Raw genomic sequence first — 27,919 nt, 5'->3', positions numbered from 1 at the left:
AAAGTTTCCAGTTATTTAAATTCCAGATATCAGAGTAATTGGGTTTTACAGACCTCGCACGGGTGAGATCAGGATAACTTTTTAGTTTGATGCTTAGGATGAGAACACCACTTCTAGAGCAATACCATTGTTTCTCCCCTTTGGCATTTCTCCCTTCTCTTTATCAGGGGATTTTGCAAGTTTCTATATTAGCATTTCCTTTTTTTCCTGCTCGCTATAAACCTTGGCCCACAGAATTTGCAAGCTCTCCCCGCTCAAGCATCTGCTCCATGCAAGGGCAGCCAAAGGCTGCAAGCACCTCAGGGAACGGGGAAAGCAAGGTCCTGTTCTGCAAAAACACCACATCCCTGGGAGCCCAGCAGCCATTCCCCGAGCTCTGCACTTACACTGCAGATGCAACTGAAGCTCTCTGCAAAGCAATACACATCTCAAAACAAACCGAGTAAATATTTAGCGTGCGCATTGATTTTAATAGGCATCAAACCCTTCCTCCTAAAATGAATGATATTCAAGTATCTATTACCAATTCCCAGGAGCACACCTAATGAAGGATCCTTGAGGAGTTTTCTTTTTGGAGGGGATTCTTGATGTTTGTTTGCAGCAACAGCAGTGAAACAGAAGAGTCACACACTGACTCTGCCTACAGTCGGTGCCAGATCTAATACCCTATTTCATGGCTGATGGTCTCAAATGGGGAACTGTGAGAATTTCAGGGAGAGGATGGAAGACAACCCATTTTAAAGCAAGGAACAGAAACACACTTGCTACAACCCAGCTAAAAGCTTGCTACAATGGCAGCTGGGCATCCGAAGGATGCAAGCACCACTCTTTGTATGCAGATACACACTAGATTAAAAAACGGAACTTTCAGGATCATTTTAATTCAACTTCAGTTGTCTTATGGACTCCAGTTTCAGTGTATTATGTGCCTCGTTCTTCCACTGGGGAGAATCTTACAGACTAGTTCCGGAGTACTGTGAAGAGAAAAGGAAATTACTCATTTTTGGCTGAGCTCTGAACAAAGCACTATTTGCAGGTTTATGAATTATGGAACTACAAGGGCTGAAAAGGTAATTTTGACCAAAAGTTACATCTCTGGGTATGGTACTCAACTGATCCCTGAGAAACTGGACAGAAAACCAAAGCGACGCCCAAGACCCTTCCGTCTTCTCAGGAAGCATTTTGCTGTTTTCCGGCCAAGTTAATCAAAAACCACCTTTCTGCTTCCTAAATTAAAAATCTGAGAGAACCCTTTTGCTGCAACAGTCAATCGTTATCCAAAGCAACTACTCTCATCAACATCAGATTGGATATATTCAAAGCTTAATTAAACAGCACCGAGAAAACTCTTGGAAATTAGAAGAAACAAGCTCTTTTATCGTGGATTCAGCATCCCTTGGTAACAGGCTATTCTAGGGAATGTGATGTTCCCATTCCACCACTCAGCCCGTTCCACCTTCATTGGCTTCTCTTACTCGAGGCTGATAAGAGTACTTCCGTACACAGTTTGTCTTTTGTATGGACTTGAAATATTTATATGGATTAAAAAGAAAACAAAATAGATCATAGGGATAAGAATTTGTTGCAAGATGCTGTTTTATGGCTTAAATAATTCAGGCCGACGGTAAATATAGCTACAAATATTGAACACCTGAAAGTTAGAAATATTTTTCCTCTGTTTAGAAACTCCTGGAATCATGAATGCTATTCAAGCATTCGAAAGTATGCATCCAGAATACCTGAGTCATTCATATGCTGATTTCTAGATGCTGGTCAACCGCTTAGCTACCAGATGTAATTTCTGGATGAGAACAGCTAATTTTTGGTTCAGATTCTTCTGCTTTCTACAACAGGGCTAAATGACAAAGAAACAGGCTCCCATCAATTACAGGCCACGCTCGGCAGCCAAATATACTTTAAAATACAGACAAGGCTTTTACTTAGTGCTGCCATATCTATTTTGAATCAAACCCTCGAGCTTACAGAAGTGCTGCTCAGTAATGCTCACTGTTTAAACTGGCTGTTTTTTAATACAGCGGTGGATTTAGATTACAGGTATAAAATTGCCCCCACTCTCTCCAATAATTCCCCCCTGGCTACCTGTGAAACATTCGAGCAAAGCAGCCCTGCTGAAGCAAGTGCTGCTGCTCAGACATTCCCCCTCTGCAGCAGGATAGCAGCTGTGGTTCACGTCCCCCCTGTCACAAACAACTCACCGTCTGTTCTCCTTAAGCAGCCGTAACAGATATTTCACCTCCCTGCTCAGGGCAATGCTCACTGTTCAATACTTTTCCCAACACTTGCTGCCACCCAGCCATGAGATCTTTCCAATCTTTCTTACATAAATTAAGAGAAAGGTGTCAAATACTGAACTACGCATTCTACACTCGGGAGCTGTGCTACTTGCCTTTTCATTAGCCACCTCATTTCGCTGGTTAGTATATTATTCACTCCTGTTTCTCACCCTCCTCCTCCTCCTGCAGATAACCCACCGATGTTGATATAATCCACAAATACCATCAGTCACATCAGGTTGTGCTGCTGCCTTGAATGCTGCTGAAGAGAACTGGAGCACAGCACTGAGCTGGGCAGACCAGGCTCTGGGATGACTTGGGGGCAGCCGCCTTGCTGCTCGTATCGAGGAAGCCATGAGCCCCATGAGTGGCTTTCTTGCCACTTTATTAAGTTTTGCTCAGGGATCTCAAGACAAAGCAAGCAGCATCCCCACTCCTCAACTATGGACAGAGGTTAATGCTTGGGTTTTTTTTTTACTATATTAAGCATAGAGAAGATATTCCCTAATTCAAACAACATTCTGCACAGTCTGTAAAACCACACCCAAGTCAGAGCACCTACAAAAAGCTCTCTAAGAACAATGCACTTAACTTGCTATTGCTCATTTATTAGGAACAAAACAAGACCTTGCAGTACAGCTGCGTACTTCCACTGAAACAAATCACCTGCAGCCCCAAGCGTTGCTGCCACAACTTTCATTAGATTCATTTTGCAGCAATGTGTTCTCAAGGTGGAAACCAAGCCGAAAAAAAAAAAAAAAAGTGAGGTAAGCAGAGATAACGGAAAAAGATAAGAGACATTTTTCTCTTTGTAGCTTACACACTGCGACCAAACACGAACTATTGCACATGCACAGTTCCCTTCCTTAATGTCTGCTCTACCACAACAGTGAAGAGAACTGCATTTAAGAAAACGTAATTACCAGACCACAAAGAAGAAAAAAACTGACTAGAAGGCAAAGCTCCTCAACCTGGTAATGTCTGTGTTTGTTCTGGGAAACAAAGCTTTTCTGTTTGTCTGTGAGGTCGGTGCGGAGCCGAACGCAAAGTGAAAACTTCACCGCCAGAGCCTGAAATGCAGCAGCAGGTACAGCCTGCACACACACACACACAGCCATCTGATAACACCTTGATAAAAACATACAGAAATGGCTCCGTTCTGAGCAGCCATCGGCTTCTTATTTTATAGCAAGCCAGCTGTTTCTGGACGGATCCCCCAGTGTGAATGGTTCGTCCTGAAGTTTCATCACAAAGCAAAATTGGTCCTGTAGAAACGCGGCTGCTTTTAAAGCAGTTTCACAGAAAAGAGAAATTTGTAAGAGCAAACTTCTCAGAAAGTACTGAAATCGATTCAATGCTTTTTTTTTTTTTCCCCCTTCCTTCCTCTTTCTAGAGGACAGAGAGGAGGAGAACGTGTTCTATGTGCACCCAAATTCAACTGCCAAATTTGAAAAACGGATTTCTGTTCAAACTCACCTGTTAACCACCTCCAGCTGAAGTACCAACAGAGGCACAAGCACAACACCAGTTTAAAAAGTGCAGCTCCCAACGTGATTTGCTCACACACAGCACTGAGGTGAGGTGCAGCAGTGAGCAGCCACAGCTCAGACACACACAAACCACGCTTCTGACCCGCCGGCCACCGAACAGAAAGGAGTCCCCTCATTCTGAAATGTTAAACACAGTGTCTTAAAATCTCAAAGAAACAGCGAGGCAGAGATGAGGCTGGATGTGGCTCTGGGCAGCCTGGTCTGCTGGTTGGTGACCCTGCACACAGCAGGAGGGTGAAACTGGATGATCGCTGTGGTTCTTTTCAACCCAGGCCATTCTATGATTCTGTGATCAGTGTTAAGTATTTCTTTCACAGCTGGGAATCATCCGACTCTCAATCATTCTACAAGAAAACTCTAGTGCATCTTACCAAAAAAACAGAAATTCAAGGCATCTAGAACAAGTCTGACTGAAATGAATGACACTCCAAACATATTCACTAGCTAAAAATACAGTAGCTCTTCTCAAAATGCATGCCAGGCGTCTTCACAGCACCCTGCCCTCCACCCCAGTCCTTCCCCCTCCTCCCACAGCCCTGTAAACGTGTAGGCAGCTCGGAGGGGCTCGGTCTCACTGACTTCATTAGAATCCACAGATGTTCTGAAATCTGTTAAAAAAGGAAAATCAAGCGAGTATCTGAGTCTGTATTTTCTTTAATAGCAGATGCTTCCACTGAAACCTAGATGAATTCCAAAGATGACTAAAGCCCCTGAAAATTAAGAGCATGAAGCCTGTCCCTTTACTGTATTTATACTAAAGGCTGAATCACCAAAATCAAAAGATTACTGAGATTATGGGAAGAAGCCATTACTTCTAGAAACTACCAACCACCAAACCAAGCCTGCCTCTGCCAAGGAACCTGCCATCGACTGGAAGCATCACTTTGTTCAGTGCGTTACCATCTGGAGACATCTATTCCTGCACTACAACACACAAAGCTTAACTCATCCATCACTTAATGAAACCATCTAATTCTCTTACAGAAGCAACCTGTGGGAAAAAAAAAAAGAGCCGCAGACAAGCAGGCACAAAAGGTGGGCAGTTCCACCAGTATGGAGAACTCATAAACTGCTGGGCAGGAGAAATTATCCCCATTTCCACCCATGCAAACGATAGGTGAAAGTACACTACTGTGCACTGAGCAGGGAGAGCTTAGAATTAATGCACAGTTCCCATGAAGATTATCCATTTTCAAAAGAATAGTTTATTTTTATGTAAACAAGTGGCTAATGTAGAAATCTACACTGACCCCCATCACCATTACTCATTTCCACTGGAGGAAATGGTATTCTTACCCAAAAGGGAAAAAAAAAAAAAAGAACAAGACACTGAAGTTATTCTTTTCCTTTTCCCTGGGAACAAAAAAGGAAAGGCCAGATATTGCCCTAAGTACGTATTAAGTATTATTGCAAAACAGATAAGCACTGGAGGAAAGTAAATTACAGTTTGGACAAGCAAAGAGTAACTTTACAAGGCTGCACAGCATCAGAATCCGTATCAAAGGAGAAAGAAATGGATGCTTTCTGCAAAACAGGCAGTTCTTCTCACTGACACACTTCTCAGTTCCTACGTATGGTTCAAATCACACAAACTTCCAGATTATTCAATACTCCTTTCAAAAGCACTTAGCTTTAAGAACCATTAATCTTAATAATTAGTGCTATTCCTGCATTATGGAGAAACAGAACAGCGAGATGCTTCGAAATACGGCAGCTGGAAACGGGGAAATTGAGTGGGAGAGCAGGCCAGATACCTGTTGAACGTGATGCAAATCTGATTAGGCTGTTTTAGTTTAAGAACAGATGCTTGTTTTTCAGCGGCTGTAGCAATGCACAGCTCTGCTGCTACACAGCTCCAAGGAGCTGCCACATGATTGTGAAGGTATCCAGGAAGCCCACCTCACCGCTCACCCACCTGCAGACATTCATACAGTATTAAGGCCCGTGTCTGCGTGGTTTAAACACATCATTAGACGGGATGCAAAAATTTTACGGATCAGAGACACGGCGAGCAGAGCCCTCCTTCATTCAGCTGGATCTCTATGCTTTATAAATGTCTTTCTGTGGTCAAGTTGAGGGTAAAAGCTCCACCATGTGGGAGAAGCTTAGCACTAGCCCAGGGTACCAGTGGGGGATCCCTGAAGCATCACCCCAGGGGTCCCACCAACTCACCCCAAACATGGGGACGGCTCCCAGCTCAGAAGCCACAACCCCATGTGCTACGTGTTGGTTTAAAGCAGACACTGCAATACGTGCCACCTCCGACCCTCAATGCCCCTCTGAACGTGGCACAGAATGCTCCCTATGCTTTTGTTTTGTGAAAGAGTAACTTTTTCCAGGAACATGAATAATACTTCATGCTGTATGACCGAGGACGACGAATGAAAACTCTGAATAATCGCAAAAAAAAGGGAACTGTTCCATGTTACAGTGAGGAGACAGACTGCCAAAACAAACATATTATGACTGCAAAGGAAAGTAATGTGTCTGTAATTTTAAACTCTGTCCACTTTAGTAGTTCAACAAGTTTTTATCTCACTCAAACAAGCAAAGCAGTAACAAGCGGCGAGAAAACTGCACAAACTCATGTGTAATGAGCGTGTGGTGGGGGAGCAATGGGCAAGGCAACCAAAACGACACCCATGAAATCTCATGACAAATCCTCTACAGAGCGCAGTAGAAACAAGCAGAACACTGTTTCACATTTAAAAACACACATTTTAACGGAAATACTACAGTTCTCTCACTCTAAGAAAGACACTGAGGCACTGGAGCGTGTCCAGAGAGGGGCAACAAGGCTGTGGAAGGTCTGGAGCAGAAATATGATGGGGGGCAGCTGAAGGAATGGGATGGATGAGCCAGAAGGAGACTCAAGGGAGAACTCCTTGCTCTCTCCAACTGCCTGAAAGCAGGCTGGGGGGAGTGGGGGTCAACCTCTGCTCCCAGGTAATAGCAATCGGATGTGAGGTGATGGCCTTGTGCTGTGCCAGGGAAGGCTCACGTTGGATATCAGAAAAAAATTCTTCTCCAAAAGAGCGGTGATGCAGTGGCACAGCTGCCCTGGGAGGTGGGGGGGGGGGTTAATATCCATGGAGGTGTTCCAGAACTGTGCAGGAGGGAGGTGGTCAATGGGCACGGTGGGGTGGGCTGGGGTTGGACGTGAGGATCTGAGGTCTTTTCCAACCTGAGTGATTGTATGATTCGTTCTTACAAGCAGCTCACGGAATTCAACAAGCCAAAAAAAGGGGAAGAAAATGTTGTCTGAATAATACCAAAATATGCTGACAATGTTTCAGGGTTGCATTTACACCAGTAAAAACAGGGACGCATTAAAGCGTTCTTCAGCATAAGAGCAAACAGTTTAAGAACTGCACGTTAAAAGAAAATAATTGGGGAAAATCTCTTCATTTCAGCATCGAAGCATATTCACACGAGCTTTTTAAACACAAGAGCCCTAATCAGCACACAGGGACTTCAGCAGCGCCGAACGATTTCGCAGGTGCTTTTGGCCGCCCCGTGGAACAGCCAGTTGATTAAGCCCCGGTTGATTAAGCTCACGTGGGGAAAAAAGCAGAGGGAGACGCGGGGCCCTGCCCAGCTCTGGGGCGAACCCCAAGAGCAGCGTCCTGCTGCAGTGCTTGGCAGCAGGCTGCCGGCTGAGGCCTGCTGCACGCTGAGCCTGAGAGACACCGAGGTTACGGGGCAGATCCAGACAGGTTCGAAACGTTTGCAGAAGTGCACGCCGGTTTTCAACGCTGACATGACAATCTGGCTGCGTGCCTTCACAGCACTGCTTGGGGATCTGCGCGGCACCCGGCGCTGAGGGGAGCAGCCCTCTGCCCGCCGTGGGCACAGCACCGCGGCCCGCTCTGCACCTGCATGGAGCCCTGCGTGGGGCTGGCGGCCAGCAGCAGCACCTCCACACAAAGCTCAGCCCTAACAAGCCCTCCCTTCTAAAGTCCAGTTCTCAGAGCCCGCTCCAGGCTGGTTTTCAAGCATTTTACATCCCTCTAGATGCTCGGCTGCCTGGGTGGGAAGGTGGTGGGGCTGAGGGATAAAATCAGCCTCTGTCGTTGTTGCTGAGAGCAGCCCTGTACCATGCAGGCAGTTGGCACCAGCCAACCATATCTCCGTTAATGTGAATTGATGCTAATGCTGTCACTCATCATTACCCGGCAGTCACTCCTAAACCAGCTCTCTGAGAACAATCCCAGTTAAGCCCTATCCTTGCTGTGGAAGGATAGAAGCTAAATTTTAGGAACCAGTCTGCCCCTAAGTAAGACTGACTCAGAACTGAAGTGGCAGTGCTGCCTGCAGAGCTGCGGGTGCCCCTGGAGGTGCCCAAGGCCATGGCTGGAGCCCTGGGCAGCCCGAGCTGGTGGGGGAACCAGACCATAGCAGAGGCTGGAGCTCCATGATCCTTAAGGCCCCTTCCAATCTAAACCACTCTCTGAGTCTGTGATTCTTGAAGCAGACGGGAAAGGACTGCTCAAAGCACGTGCACCCACTTCTTTCCCAAGACAAGCCATCTTTTCAAACCCAGCTGCAACATTTAAATGCCTCCACACTAAGGCTAGTTCTGCCCTGCACATTGCTCCCAACCAATCTGTTCAGAGCTGTCCCTTCCTCAGTGCCAAAACATCTCAGGAGCAACACTAACTTTGACATGGACTCCCAGGTCAGTTAATGGAACTGCATCCAGGTCCAACCTAGGTGACTTTCATTTCCAAACAGAACTGAGCTTTTGACTAAGGCTTTTATGACTGTTGGTCACCACAATTCCTGGGGTTCTTACAGACACAGCCAACATCTCTCCTCCCATTAGAAGGGTGGACTTGCCCCACTCTATGGCAGAACACCAAACAGGCCAGGCCCCTCCCGCCCAACAGAGATGACTGCTGCTGCTTGTTCCCAAGGACTGGTGCTGATGGATGTCCAGCAGCAACGTCATAAGAGTCCTCTTAGGAAACTTCCCTTCCCGTTGAGTAAAATCTCAGCTGCTTTGTATTACAAATAGGAATTGTATTACAAGTATGAAGCGTTAACTTAAAACATTAATGAAACTTATGGAGGGAGAAAAAGCCATAGACTATTCACACGCACAAAAACTAAGAGAATATTTGAATAAAATGCTAATGCCCCCATGCAAACGGAAAAGAACGCATTCAGAGACACATAGATCTATTTTATGTCTCATCTCAGGAATCATCATTATGTCACTATCTACAGTGGAGCTGAAACGAATTGATTCGAGAGACACAACTCACTGAAGTCACCAGCAGCGCTTCCTATAGCAGTGAAATATTCATCACAGGTTTGACATCTAAATACTGACTTGCACCGATCGTGCTTAACTTGTCAGATGTCTGATGATCCCTGAACAAGGCAATATATCCATAATCAGTCATTTCAGTGGTCCATAAGTTTTGGATTCAAAATACCAAGTGCTGGGAGATATTTCATTGTACACTCAATGGCTACAGAGCATAATCTTGTCATTGTTCAAACTGCTTAATCTGTCTCAGCATTTAAAATTAAGTTGAAAAGAACCACTAGTGCTTTTAACTGTTCTTAAATTACATTAATTGCGCTGTTAAGCACTTTAACGACCTTATGAAGGAAGCTAAGTAAATCACCGCTGGAAAGAATGTCTGTACAACCATTTCCATAGGCAGGACAGAGCTGCTGATATCCCCAAAGTGCACAGCAAGGACCTTTCAGACTTGATCAGAGCAGCAGCAGATCAAAGCAGAGGCTACTTGTACCATTTGCCCAGGCAATGAACGATGTCAACATCAGCTACAGTAACATCATTACATTGGACGCGTGAAGATGTGTGCAGAGTACTGAAGTTGTGCTGTCATGATACTATTTACACCCTGTCCTGCTAGCAAGGCAACTGATGTCATATGCCTGTACACAAGAGAAACAAATTCACAACCTAGAAATTTCTGCTGGCAAGAGATCAGCAGGCTGTAATGAGCACTGAAAACAAACGATCCAGCCCTCAGCCAGACCTCACTGATGTCTGCTTGAACTATTACACGAGGCTAAAGCTTCACTGTTCTGACTACAAAGAAGTCATTACCAGCTTCAGCAATAATCTGAAGCAAAGCCAGGGACCGCAATCTTTGGATTTTCAGACCTATGAGCTTATTTCATGGTATCTGCTTTCTTCATCCTATGTAACTGAAGCATATATACAGGTGTGGTGGTCACACAGCTTGACAGAAATATCCCTGTGCATTTTAAATCAGCATACCTGCACCAACATGCAGAACATCTGAACCTGTCCAAAACAGATGCCTTTTGCTGACAAGGCCTTATGGCAACAACAGGCAGAAATTAAACCCAGTGTGGCTCAGAATGTTTCAAGAATAGCCGTTTATATACCCGCAGATCCTGAATACACTGCAAAGAAACAAAGGAACGAAATAAAGAAATTGGAAAGTTTCAAGCCATCTGTATATATCTGCACTGCCTATCAAACCATCTGCATTATATTCTTAGTTCAGCAATAGCAAACCACTGGCACCAGTGCCAAGTTTGGCAGCACAGACGATTTGGACTGCCACCAACAAGAAGGAGCTACCATGCCTTTTAGAATGAATTTTGTAGCAAACACCAAAAGGGTTGATCAACACAGATTATCACAGCTACAACAAGCCAACTAGTTTAAAAAACAGCATTTGCCACCCCACAGGATTGGATTTTGTGCTTGTATGGCATAAAAAACCACAATGAAACTAAATCATTCACCTTCTCCCCATCCCCATCCTCTCCTTTCTGAGCTCCCTGCCAGCTGTGAGGTGCTGAGCTGCCCGCACCATTCCCTGCTCTCCCCCAGCTCCAGCCATTCCATCGCACCCTGCTTCGCCCGGGAAATTCCATCTATCCTTTGAAGTCTAGCCTAAATTTCAAAGGTAAAAATGCCAAAATATCCTTGAGGATAAAGGTGCTGATGTAAAGAACATCGACTAACCCCAGTAATTTTATTTTCATATTTTAAAAGAGCCCCAAAATAACTATTCATCACCTTTTCCTCTCCTCAAGATTTTGAGAACAGCCCGCCTACCAAAAAGTCTCATTCTCTTCGTGCAAAGAATTTTGCATGGGTGGAACTCTTTAGCTAAAAGTGATGATAAATAACACCTCCTCACTCCTGCAATCTTTCGGAGCTGTTTATGGGAACTGATACTGATTTGATCGGCAGGGTTAAGCCCGAACTTCCCAACTCTCTGATGTCCAGCTCATTTACGCTGCCTGAAGATCTCAAGGTCTGGGTACCACAACCTGGTTCCCAGCAGCCCTGGTTCTCTGGTATTTTCTGTACCTTCATTGCCATGTTAATGCATAACTCCTTGATGTTTCCTGTGTTTAATCACCAAATGTAAGTCTTGCCATGACCAATGTACAAACAGCTCATCCATCACATCCTCCACACAGCTCTGCAGGACCCTCTGCTTCAGCAGGGAGTACAAGGTCATCCCTAAACTGAAGGTACAAACCTCTGCAGCCAGAAATCCTTCGGTATTCACTGAGCACTGAGGTGTTAAACCAGCAATGTTAAGCAGCACTTTTCCACCCTTTTGTACAGCTTACACGTCAGCTGAAAGACAGGACTAGAAGTTCAAGAACTCACGTGCACGTTCTTCTCCACTACAAACCTGCCATGCAAAGAACAGACCCCCACGTTCCTCTCCTCGATGTAATGGGTACAACTTGAGCATCTGCTGCAAGCAGAACACCTGCTGAAGTCTCAAACAAAAGGTATCGAAGAACAGCAGCTCTTCCTTTCGCCAATGAAACATATTTGCACCTTAAGCTATGCATAATGTTTAAGTCTGTTAGGAATCCTATTAAGAGAAACTTATTTTATGAGTCTGCCAAAAAGGATGGTTACCAGAAGCATAATCACAGTAAGCAATAAAGGCTGACATGGAGTATATTTCTAAGCAATTACAGCAGGTGTTTTAAAGGCATAAAGCCGCATTGTTATAAATCCATTTAGAGGCACAGACATGGAAAAAGCAAAAGGCTACCAGAAGGCTGAAAGCCTCGCAGCAGCCCAGCACTGCTCCTCTTCCCTGCAGCACCTGCAGCACCAACCCACCACCAACCTGAGCAAGCCAGAGCCATGCTGGATTAAGCACTCACAGAGCAGTGTTAGAACTGAACCACGAGCCCTAATGGAGGATGCAGCACACGCTGCAAAGCTCAGAACATTATTATCATCCAAAGATTGCTAGAGCTGTTTTAGAATACTATGAACCACCACTTCTTTTCAGTGTAAGCAGGGTGATGTGTGGAGCATCCCAGATGATGAATATGGTTGACAGAGGAAAGGTTGGGATGGGGGAGCTCCCAAGTGCCAAGTACCGTGCTGGGTACTTTGTACTGCACTTTGACAAGTCCTGCCCTGGACTTACAAGAACTTGCAAGTGAAATCTAGCTACAGAATGCTGGAGGAAACTCAGAGAAAGCTCCTTTGCCAAAGTAACACATAACTTTATAGAACAATTGCTGGTTATCAGAACGGCGCATGCCAAGAGACAACACCGACTATAAATATGACTACCAGCTATTCCACACAACCCCGAAGTGCCCTGCCAAGCCCTCCTTCATGTTCTCTCTCTCTCACACAGACAAAGGCCTCAAAGCCATGGGACATCTGCCAGGGAAACAAATGAAGTTAAAAAACCAGCAGAACACGAACATGTACGAACCTAAACTTGCGTGTTCTTTCTTCCCAATTCCTCCCCCAACGCCTCCCCCTACAAAGAGCACGTCTCGCTTTGCTGTACTCTTTTCCTTCTCCCAACCAGTTTTAACTTTTGGACCAATGTTTTAAAGTTTCCCTACCTTTGAAAAAATAATGTTCTGCTCTTAAATGTTTTGCCAGATCTGGACCACACCCTGCCCTCTCCCAAAATCTCGGCTGTTTGTCTCCTATTGCACGTAATCAATTATAGCACTTTCAGGTTTGGATTTTGCATGGTGGGAGCTGATCCAGGAAGGAGATTGTGCCTGTGTGAGCTTGTGTGTTTACACAAACACACATACATGCATGCATACACACACACAGCTTTGTAAAATTGTTTTGTTTCCATATATCTTTAGGGGATTTTCCTCAAACTGAGCTTTTCTCCTTTATGCATCCCTTACCCGATACGAAAAGGGAGCTGAAAAATTTCCACTTGCAGGTCATGCTAATTACCAAAAATACAAAGGGAAAAAAAACCAAAATCTTTGCCATTCTATCACTGCCAGAACTGAACACCAACCCCAAGCAATCACACCAGAGAAAGGCACAAATCCACCCAGCAGATATCTCCGTTCTGCCCTGCATTTCGCCCTCCCTGCTCCTTCCCGGATTCAGTGTCAGACACCAACTCTGATGTTTGACAAAAAAGGGATACGGCAGATTGCCCACCAGCCGCATCATGCGCTGCCAAGTGAGAAATGCAAGCTTGGAAACAGGCTCGAGATTCCAGCCAGGACAGCAAGGCTCGGAGCATCGCAGAAGTGACAGAGCTGAGCGTGGTGGGCAGAGGCTGGAGGGGACGCTGTGCAGCCACCCAGCACTGCTTTCCAAACCAACACGACTCCATCACTCGGGTTACCGAGGAAAAACTGCTGTTCTCTTCCTTCTGATCATCCCTTTTTAATTAAGCCCAGTTGCCACGCTCCGTTAGCGACTGGATGCTTTTTTGTGAACGTTCTGCACCTGATTTTTTCTATTAGCTATGGCAAAGCAGCACCCATCAGCTCACAGTGCAGCAGCTCACAGTGCAGCAGCTCACCCTGCGCTGAGTTCACCGCTTCGGACTCCTACAGCACCTAAAAGGAAAGTTTACCTCCCAGAAGAGACAAGAATCATCTTGTTAATTTGTTCGGTAGCTCATACAACAACAGTGTGAACACCACGTGCAGACAAACACTCAATTTGTCTTCAGACAGTTTTTGGAAGACAGACATTTTATCAGCCTATCTGTTAACACTTTCCTTCAGAAAATATGTTTCGCCTGCCAGCAAACAAACAACAAAATAACGCGTCGGATCTGTAAGAGGAGAGGGAAATAACCAGGAATCAGCTTCAAAGTGCTGAAAAAGCAGCAACACCCCAATGCATGGGACCACATGTGAGTGGTGACACGTCCTCAAGTCCACAAGCATCGCCGTGACCGACTGACCCACTGATCTGAGCAGCAAGGAGAAGAAAATCCAGGGTGGGATGCTGTTATCTTTTGGCTATCTTTTCCTTTAACTGTACAACCGAGAGCTTGGGAGGTTTTCAACTTCCAACTCGGAGCACAGAAGGAAATTTTAACTTGCAAACGCTGCTTGGGAGTAGTTCTGAACAAGACTTCCAAGGTCCTGAAAGCATTTTTAACAAGTTCCACAAACTGTATTTCTAATTAAGGATTAAATCCAAAGACTAAACACCTCTTTATTCGAGGGCAGGGAGGTTTAAATCTTTTTGTATTAATGCTGAACTATATCATCTGATATTTTTGCTATGACCAACCTATAAAACCTGTCAGCTTCGCTCAGTTTACACAGGGCTCTAATTATATTTAACTAGAATGTGAATGATCTAATTACTTAACATCTCAGAGCACAAAGTACCGAGGACACCTGGTTGGGCAACTGGCAAAGGAGGCTGAGGACTGAAGGAGCATTTTCTGCCATGCTGGGAGCAGCTCCCAGTGCAGCCCGTGCCAGCCCAGCCCTTGCCCCAGCCACCATGCCATGTACCTGAGGATGCTGGGATGGCAGAGTGTGACACACAGAAAGGTGCCACCGCAGCCCATTTGCACAGGTAAGTTCCCAGTTTGATTTCTTTCCCTTGGAAGCGCTGCAGTCCGTACCCATCAGATCAACGTCATGCAGTCAAAGAGGTAAAACTAAAAGTTCTGGATAAAAACCCAGTGTGGCTGCTGCTCCCCATCCTTACTTCTGCTTAACGAACAGATGGAAACCAGCAATAACCATCTGCGTAAAGCAGCAAGAACTCTAAAGCACAACAATTCCACCAAAATACACTAACGAGGTCACCCAAGCGTTCCCCTAATTGCGCACTGCCCGTGACCTCTGCCAAGGATTTCAGATGGAAAACAAAACCGAAACAACGCCTCAAAGACGTTGCAGCACCTCCGCTGGAAGCACAGTCCAACCCCACGTTTTGGGGAAGCCATGCTTTGGGAAGCAGAGCCCTTTCCCATGGCCAAACCCACTGCCCAACAACCACAGCGCGAAGCTCCCTGCGTGCGCCACGCAGCACCGGGTGGGAATCCTCCGAGATCAAAGGCACTCTATTAATAAACCCGTGTCTTTCTGTTCCTCGCAGCTGAAAAACCCAATTAAAACATTACGGTGACCTTTCAGCAAAGAACTCACTACTGTGGCACTGAGGATAGAGTATCAGGAGACGCCCTAAGAAAGGCTCCAGCACAACGGGGATGGATGCGGTACGGCAGCGTTACACCTGTCTGACTTCAGTCACCGGGGTGGCAAAGGATGGCCTAATTCAATAGAAAGATCTGAGAGGCTTTTATTAGGTCTCCCAAGGAGTGTAACTGACAGTGAAACAAACAACGTGTCAGGCCTTAAGTCAGCATTTAGGAAGTAAATTTATAATGAAGAGCTGACAATCAAGGCGCTGCACAAAGGGGATGCTGCACTCACAGAGCTCAGCGCGGCACCACCGCCTCCGACCGCCGAAATTAACTTCACAATTTGTCGGAAAAATGATTATAGCAAATAAATAGGGCGTAAAACCTGTGATGTATGACTTCATTTTGCCATGACATACCTTAAAGCAAATAAGATAAAGAGCAACGCATGGCCTAAAACAACAGAAGGAGGCGCATTCTCTTCGAACCCAGGCGCACCTGCTGCCCTCCTGCTTCCACGTCACCTGTGCTAAACCCAGCTTTGGGTGGGAAAACCCAGCTTTGGGTGGGAAAACCCAGCTTTGGGTGGGCAACACGTGCAGATATCACTCCCATCGCACAGATCTGCAGCATCTCCCCAAGCCGGGAAGCGATGCCTCCCAGTGGCTCAGAGCATGGAGGCACTTTGGAGCCCCCGCAGCCACGGCAATGCTCACAAAGCACAGCAGGGAGGCCCTGCTGACCGCTTCCCAGGACTGCAAAAACAACCTGAACTACTAAGTTCTTCTAATCCTATTTAAAGTAGGTTTTCACCGTTCCAGTTTTAGACTTCAAGTCCTATTTACAGGACAGAAAATCCCAGATAGTGACATTAATCAAGTTTTCCTGTGCCTCGTGTAAGACGTGGCACATTAGAGGACAAACTGTGCTCGGGATGTGCCAGGATATCTCAGATGCGAATGGATTTTAATTTATTGCCCTAAACAAGCTGATCACAGCACTGTCTGTGCAGTTTTAATCACTTCTGCTGTATTTACCATAACAACCCAAGGACAAAAAAGTTCTTGTTTCCTCGTTCCCCCTGGTCCTGTGCTGCATGGAAACAGGAGGAGGGGAGGGGAGGGGAAGGGAAGGGAAGGGAAGGGAAGGGAAGGGAAGGGAAGGGAAGGGAAGGGAAGGGAAGGGAAGGGAAGGGAAGGGAAGGGAAGGGAAGGGAAGGGAAGGGAAGGGAAGGGAAGGGAAGGGAAGGGACCTCTGTCCTCAGAATGTTTTGTTTTTTTTTAAATACAAACACTTCTTGTGCTCGCATAAAAGATATGAAGGTTACAGTTCTGTAAGTAACTCTGCACAGAGGTCTCCCCACAAATCAATTGCCAGACTCCTGGCTCCTGCTTTCTAAATGTTTAATATTATCCCATCTCCACAATTAGTATTAGCAAAGCAACGATGCTCATACCAGACATACCGAGCCCAAGTTATTCCGGCACTATCAATATTAACACGTGCACACAAAAGTTGCAACATAAAAATAGATGCACACTTTGCTGACCAAATTAACACGATCGTATTTCAGATCACAGACAAAGGGTACATTTTATTTATGTCTGAAAACGAAGCAAACATCTTTAAGTGATAACGTGACATAAATTTACTTTGACGCGCATCCGCAATAAAATGTGTAAATATCCAATAAAAATAAAACGGAAAATAATTGCAGACAAAAGGCCAAGTATAAATTTTATTGAGCGACTCTGACGACATTTATAGTTGACATCCACAGAACAACGAGAAACAGAATGGGGCTGACTGGAAATGGGAGATGGGGGAAGAGGCGCTGGGCATGGCAGGAGGGGTGAGGGTGGGATGGGGTGGGATGGGGTGGGATGGGATGGGATGGGATGGGATGGGATGGGATGGGATGGGATGGGGTGGGATGGGGTGGGATGGGGTGGGATGGGGTGGGATGGGGTGGGATGGGGTGGGATGGGGTGGGATGGGGTGGGATGGGGTGGGATGGGATGGGGTGGGATGGGGTGGGATGGGGTGGGATGGGGTGGGATGGGATGGGATGGGATGGGATGGGATGGGATGGGATGGGATGGGATGGGGTGGGATGGGATGGTCCATCTCCACAAAGCAGCCCCTTTCCCACTGACCTCAGAGATGCATGTGTTAAAAATTAATGTGATGCTGCTGCCTGGGCCAATGGCCCTGCGCTGTGCTGAACAGGAATGGAGCCCATTCACTTTGCAAAGTTCTCCAAGCTGTGCACAGGGACGGTGCTCCCCACACTGCCCAGGGCTCTCCAGGCAGTGAACGCATGGAAGTGAGCAGCGATCAACAGCTCTGATGGCACAGGAGATGTCTAAATCACAAGCACTGGTCCTGCTGGCAGCCTCAGCACGAGGCCATCAATACCTGGGCTGCAAAACCTGACCTGGGATACAGGCCCTGGAAGGAGGAGCTGGGGGGCACCACATCTCATGTAGTTGTGAGCACAGGATGCCTGCCTCACACTGCCCTGCTCAGACACTGACCTGCCCCATGGCCAGCCACGCTCTGACACACGCAGCTTTAATGATGCACCCACAAACCAATAGGTACAGAGTTCAACACTTACACCTCTGGCTGCCAACAGTGTGGATTTTAAGCAGCCTTTAATGTACAGAGAAATCTGAAGGGAAACCTGATGAGTTGCCTATCTCCATTTGGTCCCCATCACAAACAACACTCGTTTAGGACATCACTGTTCTCCGTTCACATTTACTTGTATAGGTGCCACTTCCAGCAACAGACCTGAAAAATATCTGCAGTTTAACAAGAAGCAGCTCTTACTCATCCAGAAGAGAGAACCAAGCAGAAGAACAGGGCATTGCTGAGCACTGGCTAAAGCCCTCCATCTCTGCACACTCCACAGCAGCAGCACTGCACCTGGAGCAGTGCACAGCCCAGCAAGGTACACTGCTGTTGGTTACAATGAACTAATGCATCCCAGTGTAAGTGCACCACTCTATTAAGAGAAGCCCCTCTGCTTTTCCTGAAGTAGGGGATGGACCCCACATACACCCCAAGCACCACGGGAGGTACGGGAGCACGGCAGCAGGACAAAACCCATCCAACTTCTGCACCCCGTTACCTGCAGCGCTGCCCCTCAGCCTGACAGCTCCATTTCTGTAGGAATAAGCCATGAAATTGTCATGCAAAGCATATGATCTTCTTGAATGTATACCTATCTGCCAAAATGGGTTCCCCTCTCCTCCCCAGTGCACTATAATGATTGTTTCACCTCCAAGCCCCAGGCGCAGGCTCACTCCTGAACTCCTTCCCCTCTTCCCTCTGTCCCTTCCAGCTCCAAGCAGCATCCCTTCCCCACGCTCCACTTGCTTTTATTTCTGCATCCTTACAGCTTGTCCTCAAGAGCCCCAGACTGAAGCCACAACTTCCCAGCAAGGGAAGACCCCCCATGACACAGGCAGGGACCCACGTTACACAGAAAGAAGAACAGGAGGAACCCCCGGGGACCCGCAGCACAGGGCCAGTGCTGTTAGCAAGAACCAGACCACACCTGGGTCTCAGCTCCATGCTGGCATGGCTACAGGCTCAGCTGACCATCAGCTGAATGGGAGATCTCCACTGCAACACCACTGCCACCATTTAGCAACACTTAGCCCATTGCTCACAGAAGCCCTGTGCCAGCACTTCCAGACACTGTAACTCCAAGCGTGCTGATGGGCACATACCTCACACACCGAGGACAGGAGCAGGACCTGAACAGCGCTGATGCTCAGCTGCAAGAGTCCCAGAGAGCTCCAACCTCACGGGCCCTAAAAGCTCACAGCCAGGGGCACGGAGACATGGGAATGCAAAGCACCCAAGTCAGGCAGCTTACAGACCTCTGCACACCCACTCTGTGCTCCCAGGTGGGGTCAGCCCTCACCTCTGCCCTCCCAGAGCAGAACCCTGCGGAGCCACAAACCCACCTGGGGGTGGCTGAGCACCTTGAGCCCCAGCTGCAGGCACAACATCACTGCAGGGCAGGGCAGCGTGCGAGCCGCCAGCCCAGCCAGCAGCATCAGACAGCGTCCGTCTGTCTGCACAGTGGGGGCTGCTGCAGCGCGGAGCCACGGGGCGCTGCCGGCTCCCAGAGATGCGATAATTCACACAGAGATACACAGCTCTGAGCACAGAGGGACCGAGGAGCTGCCTGAGCTGCTGCAGTTACAGGCAACAGTGGATCCAGCACGGATCCTCAGCTGCCTGCTGCTTCCTGGGAATGCAGCGCTGTCTGACACCAGGAAAGCCTGCTGCACATCCCACAGCCCGCACCCAACATCTGCAACGCTTCGTGCTGATCTTTGGTAAGAACTTTGAACTGCACACGTTTTCAGTCACCTGTTCAGATTCCTAGGTTTTTCACAACCCGAGCGTCGCAGCTCGCTGTGTTTTAACATGATAATTAACAGGAAAAGCAGAAGTGACAGATGTATTTGCCTTGTCAGGGCAGGGAAAACAAGCTGAGAATATCTTCCATGAAACGAGGAAGCCTTACCTTCACCACTGTAAAGACACCTCATCAGCATGAGGCCTTATTTCCTCCCACCTTTCCCAAGAAATTCACCATGCACATCAAAGCCCAAACCCCTTCCATTTCGGGCACACTGCCTTCTACAGCCATGCCATTCCTGCTGCCTCTCTGCCAGCTCCGCGCCCCGTGCCATGCAGGAGCACCAGCTGCATTGGGATCCCAGCACACATCACACCTCTGCACACGGGAAACCATGCGGCACAGGGAGAAATGAAGAGCAGAACGCAGAGCACATGGAACAGAAGCCAGGCTGCATGCTGGGGGCATGGGAACACAGCACACACTGCGCCCGGAGGCCCCGCATCAAGGAGCTGCTGCCTGCACCCGAAGCATCAGCACACACATACAGACCTCCTGAGCCTTCATTTCCAGCTCAGGATGATCAAATTGAAATTTGGGATCGCGCATCTTCCTCCATCCATCTTTTGCATTACAAATTGGCTCGGAAATAACAAATAATCGTTCAGTGACACTTTGGACGCTTCGCCCATCATGTTTTTGCTGCTGTTACACACAGACGCAATCTGTTCCCAAAACTCCCCAACCTTTGCCACACTCCACACCAACAGCACCGCGCTTCTCAGCTCAGAATCCAGCTGGCCACAAGCACGGTGTGAGAGCACCCAGCCTGAAACACAGCTGCTGTTAGAACAGAAACTAAAAGTTCTACAGAGAGCCGTACAGGCAAATGAAATTAACGCAGAGCCGCTAATTCCACTTGTGATGAAGCACGTTAACTCCTTCACTTAAAGCAAATCAGCCCCTGCTCTGCTGCGATCGGATCCAGGAACGGATGCCAAGAGCTCCACCTGTTTCTAATTAAATAATTGAATAGCTTCAGTATTTAAGCGCTACTCACTGCTACTTCGTTTTTCCAGACTTGGTGCAAATTTTGTAACATTACAGAAAGATCAATGGTTTACTTACAACAATTAGTCACGGCGCAGTGGGAACTGATACCCCACCCTGACGTTGATCAGACATGATGCAATAATAAGGATGAGATTTGCAAAAACGAATACAGAAAAGCACAACAAGTGAGACCCGGGTTGAGATTCCAGCCCTGCAGCTCGGTCACAGCCAGCCATGCTGCCCTGCTCACCAGCAGCCACTTACTGCACTCCTACCCAAAAAGCGACTGTGAGACTTTGGGACTCGTGTTTATTTTCAGAGCACCTCAACACCGCGTTCCTTTGGTTTCCACCAAGCAGTTCCAACCCCTCCAGCCATCGCATGAATTCAGCTCAGGACTGAGGGTCGGGCTGAGCCATGCTGGCTGTGGAGATGCAGCTGGAAGTGCTGCATCCTCCAACACACAGACAGACAGACAGACAGACAGAGTCAGTGATGTGGGACCCACACTTCCCCATCGCCCTGGCAGCACAGCGCCGGTTTCCCTGCTGACCAGCAGAGGGGAGTTTGTGGGAAGGTGTTGGTAAGCAGCACCAGACCCACAGCCACGGAGCTGCAGGAACCATGGCGGTGCCTCCCAGCAGGAGATGCAGGAGCTGAGGGCAGCAGCGCTGCTCCAGGGATGGGATTCACATCTCCCACCACCACCGTCATCCTCAGCGAGGGCTCCTTCTCTCCATGCACACCTTACCCAACGTGGGTCCTTCTTTCACCACGTGGCAAACTCATGCTGAAGTGATGTCATGCTAATTTCATTGCCTCTTTAGGAAATAAATCTGACCCCTACAAGAAGAGCACCCAGGGCTGCACGCGCTTCAGGGATGTTCCGAAAGGAAGAGCCGCGTCTGTTCTTATAGGAAGCTGCCACTCTGCACCTCTCTCATCCCACAGTCTGATCCTTAACCCAACTTCTGCACTGTGCGACCCTGCCTGGAGCAGGGCAGAGATCACAGGGAAAGCAGCTCCAGCTTTCTGTCGCTGCCCTTGAAACACATTACTGTAAATGAACGGGGGGGCACACGCAGCTCTGCGAGACCGAACCTCACACGGCACAACGGCAGCATTCGCAGCGCATCGCTTCACCTGCAAGCGGGAGGAAACACCGCGCTGCCTCTGCGCGCGGACGGGCGGATAATTAAAGGAAAATAAAGGCTAATTTGCGACAAATTAACCGCTCTGCGTGGGGATGAGAGGCGCTCCGTGCTCACTGCGGGGCTCCGTGCGCTGCCGGCCGCGCAGGGCCGCAACGCGGGCAGCCGAGAGCCCAGCGCTGGCGTCACCCGGCGTCACAGCGCGACGCTCCACAACAGGTTTTACAGCGCGCACAGAAATTAAACCCCGATAAAAGCCAGCTTTTTATTATTTTTTTTTTCTTCCTTTACTCAAACAGAACAGAACGGTCCATCACCGCAGGGTTCGGTCACACGCGGCTACCGCCCGGCGCAGCCCCGGCCCCGAGCCGCCCGTGTAACGCTGCCCTTCGGGTCCCGCGCAGCGTTTCCGTCCCCGCGCCGCGCCGGCACAACTCCGCCGCGCGGACCGGCAGCCCCAGCTGAAACGCATCCCGACGCAACCCCTTCTCCTCATCCCGCTCCGCATCCGCCTCTCGCTCTCCCCGCTCCGCTCGGTACCGCCGAGCGCCCTGCCGAGCGGGGAAAGTTCGGCCAAGTCCGCCTCTCCGCGCAGCCTCCGCGCGAACAATACGGCGGCGGCGGCGGAACGGGACGGCGCTCCCTCCCGCCGCACCTGAGGGCCCCGGTGCCGCCGTCCCCCGATTCCCGCGGGGCCGCGGCCGCCGCTCGGCCCCCGCCGCACTCCGCGCTTCCGCCGAGCGCCCCGCGCCGCCCCCGGTGCCGCCCCCCTCCCGGCGCCGCTCGGCGGTTCCCCCCCCGCCCGGTGCCGGCACCCCGGGGCCGCCCGCGGCGCCGCGGACGCGTCCGGCGTTAGAGCGCCCCCCCGGCCCCCGCCGCCCCGCGCCCCCGCGCACACAAAGTCCCGGCACTCGGGAAACTTTCCCCGGCCGCCGCGGGAGGGACGGAGGGAGAGGAGGAGGAGGAGGACGACGGGGTGGGGGGGCGGCAGAACGCTCGGAGCGCCGGCAGCGCGCGGCCCCGCGCGGTTCGGCCGCGGGGAGCGGCGGAGCGCAGCCCCGGGACGGAGCGGGGCGAAGCGGCGGCGGCCCCGGCACGGCACAGCCGGCTCCGGCGCCATCTTGGGCCGATCGATGAATTGAACAAAGGGGATCGATGTCCGATGGGGGCGCCGATCGGTGCGGGGGGGGCGGAGGGAGCGGCGCGGCGCGGCCGGGCGGAGCGGGGGTTCCCTGCAGGCGGCGGGGCCGGCAGCGGGAGGAGGAGGGGGGGAGGCCGGGCCCGAGGGAAGGCGGAGAAGGGGAGGGGGGGGGGGGTCCGGCGGCGCGGCCCGGCCGGTGCGGCGAGCGGGGGAGCCTGACCTGCAGCTGCTGTAAATCAAAGCGCTTCCAATATTGAAACATCGATCCCACATTGGCCGCCATCTTGAGACATATTGAGACAGAGTGAGCGGCTGATAGAGAGAGAGAGAGGGGCTGGAGTTCGGAGCCGGGAGGGAGGGGGAGGGAGGGAGAGAGGGAGGGGGGAGGAGGGGCGGGGGGGCGAGGGGAGGGCGGCGGCGGGGAGCGCCCAAATCCCGGCCTGGAGCCCGCGCCGCCCGGAACGCGGAGTCAGCGCGGGGCGGGGGGGTGAGGGGGGGGCGGCGCTCCGGAGCGCTCCCGGTGTGTGTGTCCCCCCCCCACGCAGCGCCCGCGGGGGCCGAGCCCGGGCTGTGGGGGCGGGGGGGGCACGGCGCTGAGCGGCCGGTGCTGCCGCCCCACAGCGCGGAGTGCGGTGTGAGAGGGGAGAATCGAAAGGAAACGGCGATGGGAAAGTGCCGGGGGGTGTCTGGTTCGCGGCGTCCTGGGGGGGGGGGCACGGATCTGTGTTGAAAGGGGAGTCGGGGAAATGTGGGCGCTCGGGGGTCGCTGCCGCAGAGCGCCGCTCGGGGAGGGCCGGGAAATGCGGCATATCTATAGAAAAGGGGATTTTAAAAGGTGAGAGAAGTTATTTGGTGCTGAAAGATAACGCGTCCTACAAATACAAACATTTTCCTTGCTCCTTTCCTGAAAAGCACGGAGCGCTTTGCCAGGCGCATCTCTTCCCAAAACAAACTGCGTGCACAGCCCGCAAATACAACAGCCCCCAAAACCCCATTTCCTGGCAGGGAACAGGCAGAGCTGTACCTGTCCCTCCAGGTCAGCCCTTCATGGTGCTCCAGTCCCCTATAGGGTGCTCCCATCCCCTATAGGGTGCTCCCATCCTCTGCCCGGTGCTCCCATCCCCTACGCTGTGCTCCCATCCCTTGCCCTATACTCTCCATCCCCTACAGTGTGCTCCCCACCCCCTGCCCCAGGTCAGCCCCACTCTGTGCTCCCGACACTGTTGTGCACTTTGTGCACAAGGGGAAAATAAACACGTCTTCCTCTGGGTAAGTGAGTGAATGTAGATTTTTCCTCAAATTGGATTTGATCATCAAGTGGATGCGGTGCTCGATCCGGTCGGTGGACGGACGGCTGGAAAATGGCTCTGTGTCACTGGAGAAGTTACAGACAGCGCAGAGCAGTCGCTGCTGCTGATTTCCCAACGCCGTCCTTCGGAGCAGCACCGCCGTTTCTGCCTCCATTTCCACTTTTTGCCGAGGCTGCTGCTCACAAAGATACTAATCGCGATGGCGGGTTTTATGTTAATGAGTCGCACGTAATGATCAACCCGGCAACTACAGACCTTCAAATTGTTGGCTGGCCGCGTCGTGGCTGTGACCAATGGCACTGGGTGGGGACGCGCCAGGCCTGCGCCCGCCGAGCTCACAGCCAGCAGCACCAGGCACGTGTGGCTGATGCCCGGAGAGGGAACCCCGAAGCCCTGAGCTTGTAGGGCTGCTGGCTCCTCAATGGTTGGGTTCTGTGGTGTGGGGGGCAGAGAGGCTCGGGGGCCCCATGGCACAGCCTGATGGATGTCTGCAAGGACGGAGCTGTGCAGCCCTCCGGAGCCCGGCTAACGACGTAACCGGTTTGGTAGCACTAAAATAGGATTTTAATCCTGGGAAGCATCATTTCACATTCCAGTGATCTAATCAAAATCCTCTCCTCTAATCTCTCCATGGTCCCCCCTTTCTAGATGAAAGAGGCCGGAGTTGCTGCCTTCACCCTTTCTCCGCTGCCTCCCCGTTCTACCAGTCTGTTCTGTGTCCAGGCAACTGCAAAGAGACATTTCAAAGGCTCCTGCCGTGCCATGTAGATGTTTTCTCTTGTTAGTTTGGACTGCAGGTGTGTGTGCCTCAAGGATGAAGTATCGCGGAGCTGCTGTGGGTTGGGGGCACGCAGTCGTGGTGCAATAAATCACAGAGTAATGCTCCGCTTTGAACGCGCAGGCACAGAGAAAGGGAAAGAAAAAAGCATCTGACCCGAATCATTTTCTGGAAACACATCTGGTTAAAATCCAAAGTTTTAAATTGAGTAATATTTTAAAATGCATTTGGTAGGTATTAAATTACAGCGTTATATCTGATAATATTTATGATACTAATGTGTTAAGCAGAGGTTTATATCTGTCAAGAAATATGAATGATTGTCGTATGGGGTAACAAATGTATCCTGATATAAATAACATTTTACGATATTTTTAACATTATTGCAGCTTTTTTTTTTTTTTTTTTTTTTTTTTTTTCCAGGAGTTCCATCTTGTCGCCTTATTGCCAGTCTGACAGAGCAACTCTGTGCTGGATCCCGACATGTTTCAGCAGCGCGGTGGTGAAGAGGAGCACGCGGTGCGGCCGAATTGATGATGCGCTGGGAGCAGTGGGCCGGCAGGCAGCTGCTGGGCACCCACTGCTCCTGTTGGCTGCAGTGCAGGATCAGTGCCTCGCCTGCCGTTCACACCGAGGAGGTCCCTCCTGACAGCTCTGCTTTCTGGAAGCGCCGCATTCCACGCCGTCCTGCAGGGCACGCGGCTCTGCGGAGCTGATCTGCGCCGTGTTTCTGCTGGATCGTACCTGGCCAAGAGGGAAGAAGGAGCCGGGCTGTCGGTGCGCCCCGGCAAGCAGCCGGCGGGGATAAAGTTTCCTCGGATTATGATGTTTTCAGAAATCAGTTCTGTGTGCTCGTTTGAGGCAGGCTTCCTTAAGGTTAGATCTGATCTGTGTAAATGCTAACTTCTCTCAACGCGCATTAACCGAGTGCTGCAAAAGTAAGCACTGTGCACTTGAAGTATAAATCTAAAATGATGGCAATTACAACACTTCAGTTGTAGGTGTGTTACACGGATTTCTTTGTCCTTTTCTTCCTTCCAGACACCCTTACCAAGCTAACAGAGGGGGATTAAGATTGGATATAAGGAAGTTTTTTTACCATTAGAGTGGAGAGACACTGCACAGACTGCTCAGAATGGTGGTGCCCATCCCTGCAGACCCCCAGGGTCAGGCTGGAGGGCTGTGAGCACTGATGGAGCTGTGGGTGTCCCTGTGCACTGCAGGCAGTGGGAGCAGATGGCCTCTGGGGGTCTCTTCCAACTCAAACTGTTCTGTGATTCTATGATTTTAGGTACAAGTATTTAATTAAAATTCATTTCTTATTAATGCTGCTGTGCTTTAAGATGTCACTAATACAGATATTTAACTAGCACAGTTGCTCTGCCACTTGCATTAGACCATCGGTGGCAACTGGACTTGTAGTGCTTCGTGTGTAATTGTCCAGTACATGAAAAGGAGAGAGGAACTCATCCCGTCCCTCTCCAGTCTGAACACATCATTCTGCCACTCTTCAGCTGGATTTGAGAGCACAGTAAGCCTTGTTCCATCTATCGTGTTACACCGTGCCCATTACACAGTCAGACTCCATAGGGACCGCAGAGAACAGAGCTAGCCAAGCAGACAGGTAATTTATGTTGCTGGGAGATTTAGCCCAGATTAAGATCAAGATTCATATTATGCCTTTAACATCACAGATTTTTTTTTCCAATTATTGTCAATGAGTCCACTGATTTATATCCTGTAGCAGCCGGAGGTTTTGCAGCACATAAATTGCAGAAAATTTGGCCAGCAATCCATGGTGATCTGTGCAGGCTCAGGAACCCCCCGAGCTGCAGAGGGATGGAAGGAGGAGGGCACTGCAGCCTTACCTGGGTGCCCAGCCGAGGGCAGTGGCAGACAGCACTCCCACCTGGCTGGGCTCCTGTTCTCATCCAGGATGCTTGAAATCACTCTGGGGGTTCCCATATTGTTTGGTGCTTTGGGGAAGTTTTAGCACAAATCATGTACATGGTAGCACACGTAATCTAAGCATGAAATCCTTTGAGTAGTACAGAGGCACAGGTAGGTGGAAGAGAAGAAAGCAGTTCTTACAGAGGGCAGGGAAAACGGCCACAATTAAAAGCGAAGCAAATTTGGGCAGTGTGGTTGCTTGCTCATTAGCTCTGAAGACATTCGTAAGCATCCAGCATAACCCACAACAGATCTTCATTGAGAATTTGTGGATTAACCCACACCAACAAAGGCATGTGATGACATTGTGGTGGTATTCTTTGCCATATGTGGTAGAAGTTACTGAAGACCCCAAAAGAACAAATGACATTGGTGTGCACAGTGAATGGAATCTGCCTTCCCAGGCTGGACGCATTTGCAGTATTCCTGTCAAATAACTGCTTCTCTTACGGTACATTCTATCCAGATACATGGTCAGGTTTTGGCCAACATAAGCAATAACAATACCCACAGGCAATCAAGAGAATTAGAGAAGAAAAGGACCTATCAGATCATCTACTCCCTGCAGCTGGCAGCGAAGAACAGTTTCACACTGAATCCAATAAGCATGTGGTTTGTTCTGGCTTTAATTGTAGACATTACCCTTGCCTGGTTGAGCTTCACCCCGTGCATAGGGTGATAACCGAGGCAGCATTCTGCTGGGCTGAGCCTGTGGGTGCCTCTTCTGGGTGGGCAAAATTCCCACTTTTTTTCCCCACTCCCAGAACTTTGCACATATTTTTTACTTCTCCTTAGTTCTTTCATTTTTTTGCACATCTTTTTCTGTGTTATTCAATCCTTACTTCTCTTCAACCCTTGTTGCTCCTCAACCTTTGCTGCTCCTCAACTCTTGTTTCTCCTCTTGTGGATCAT

At 49.5% G+C, this 27,919-nt stretch overlaps 1 protein-coding gene across 5 annotated transcripts in view; it reads right to left on the bottom strand.

Annotated features, from left to right (window-relative positions):
* CUX1 (cut like homeobox 1) overlaps positions 1-23,339 on the bottom strand; it is a 226,366-nt gene extending 203,027 nt beyond the window's left edge. For 4 of the 5 annotated variants that reach the window (XM_031591837.2, XM_031591838.2, XM_031591839.2 and 1 more), the window contains exon 1: positions 23,190-23,323. In XM_031591837.2, coding sequence (XP_031447697.2) covers positions 23,190-23,252 — 63 coding nt within the window. In that variant the 5' untranslated portion in view covers positions 23,253-23,323. Of the gene's footprint in view, positions 1-23,189 lie in introns of all 5 variants that reach the window. The other variant, XM_031591842.2, reaches the window with a different exon arrangement.
* Between the last annotated feature and the right edge of the window lie 4,580 nt (positions 23,340-27,919).

This window comes from Phasianus colchicus, chromosome 21 (genome assembly GCF_987193195.1).
Source record: "Phasianus colchicus chromosome 21, bPhaCol1.hap1.1, whole genome shotgun sequence".
NCBI classification, from domain to species: Eukaryota; Metazoa; Chordata; class Aves; order Galliformes; family Phasianidae; genus Phasianus; species Phasianus colchicus.
The sequence above is the reverse complement of the archived record's forward strand: the minus strand, read 5'-3'. Positions and strand labels throughout refer to the sequence as shown.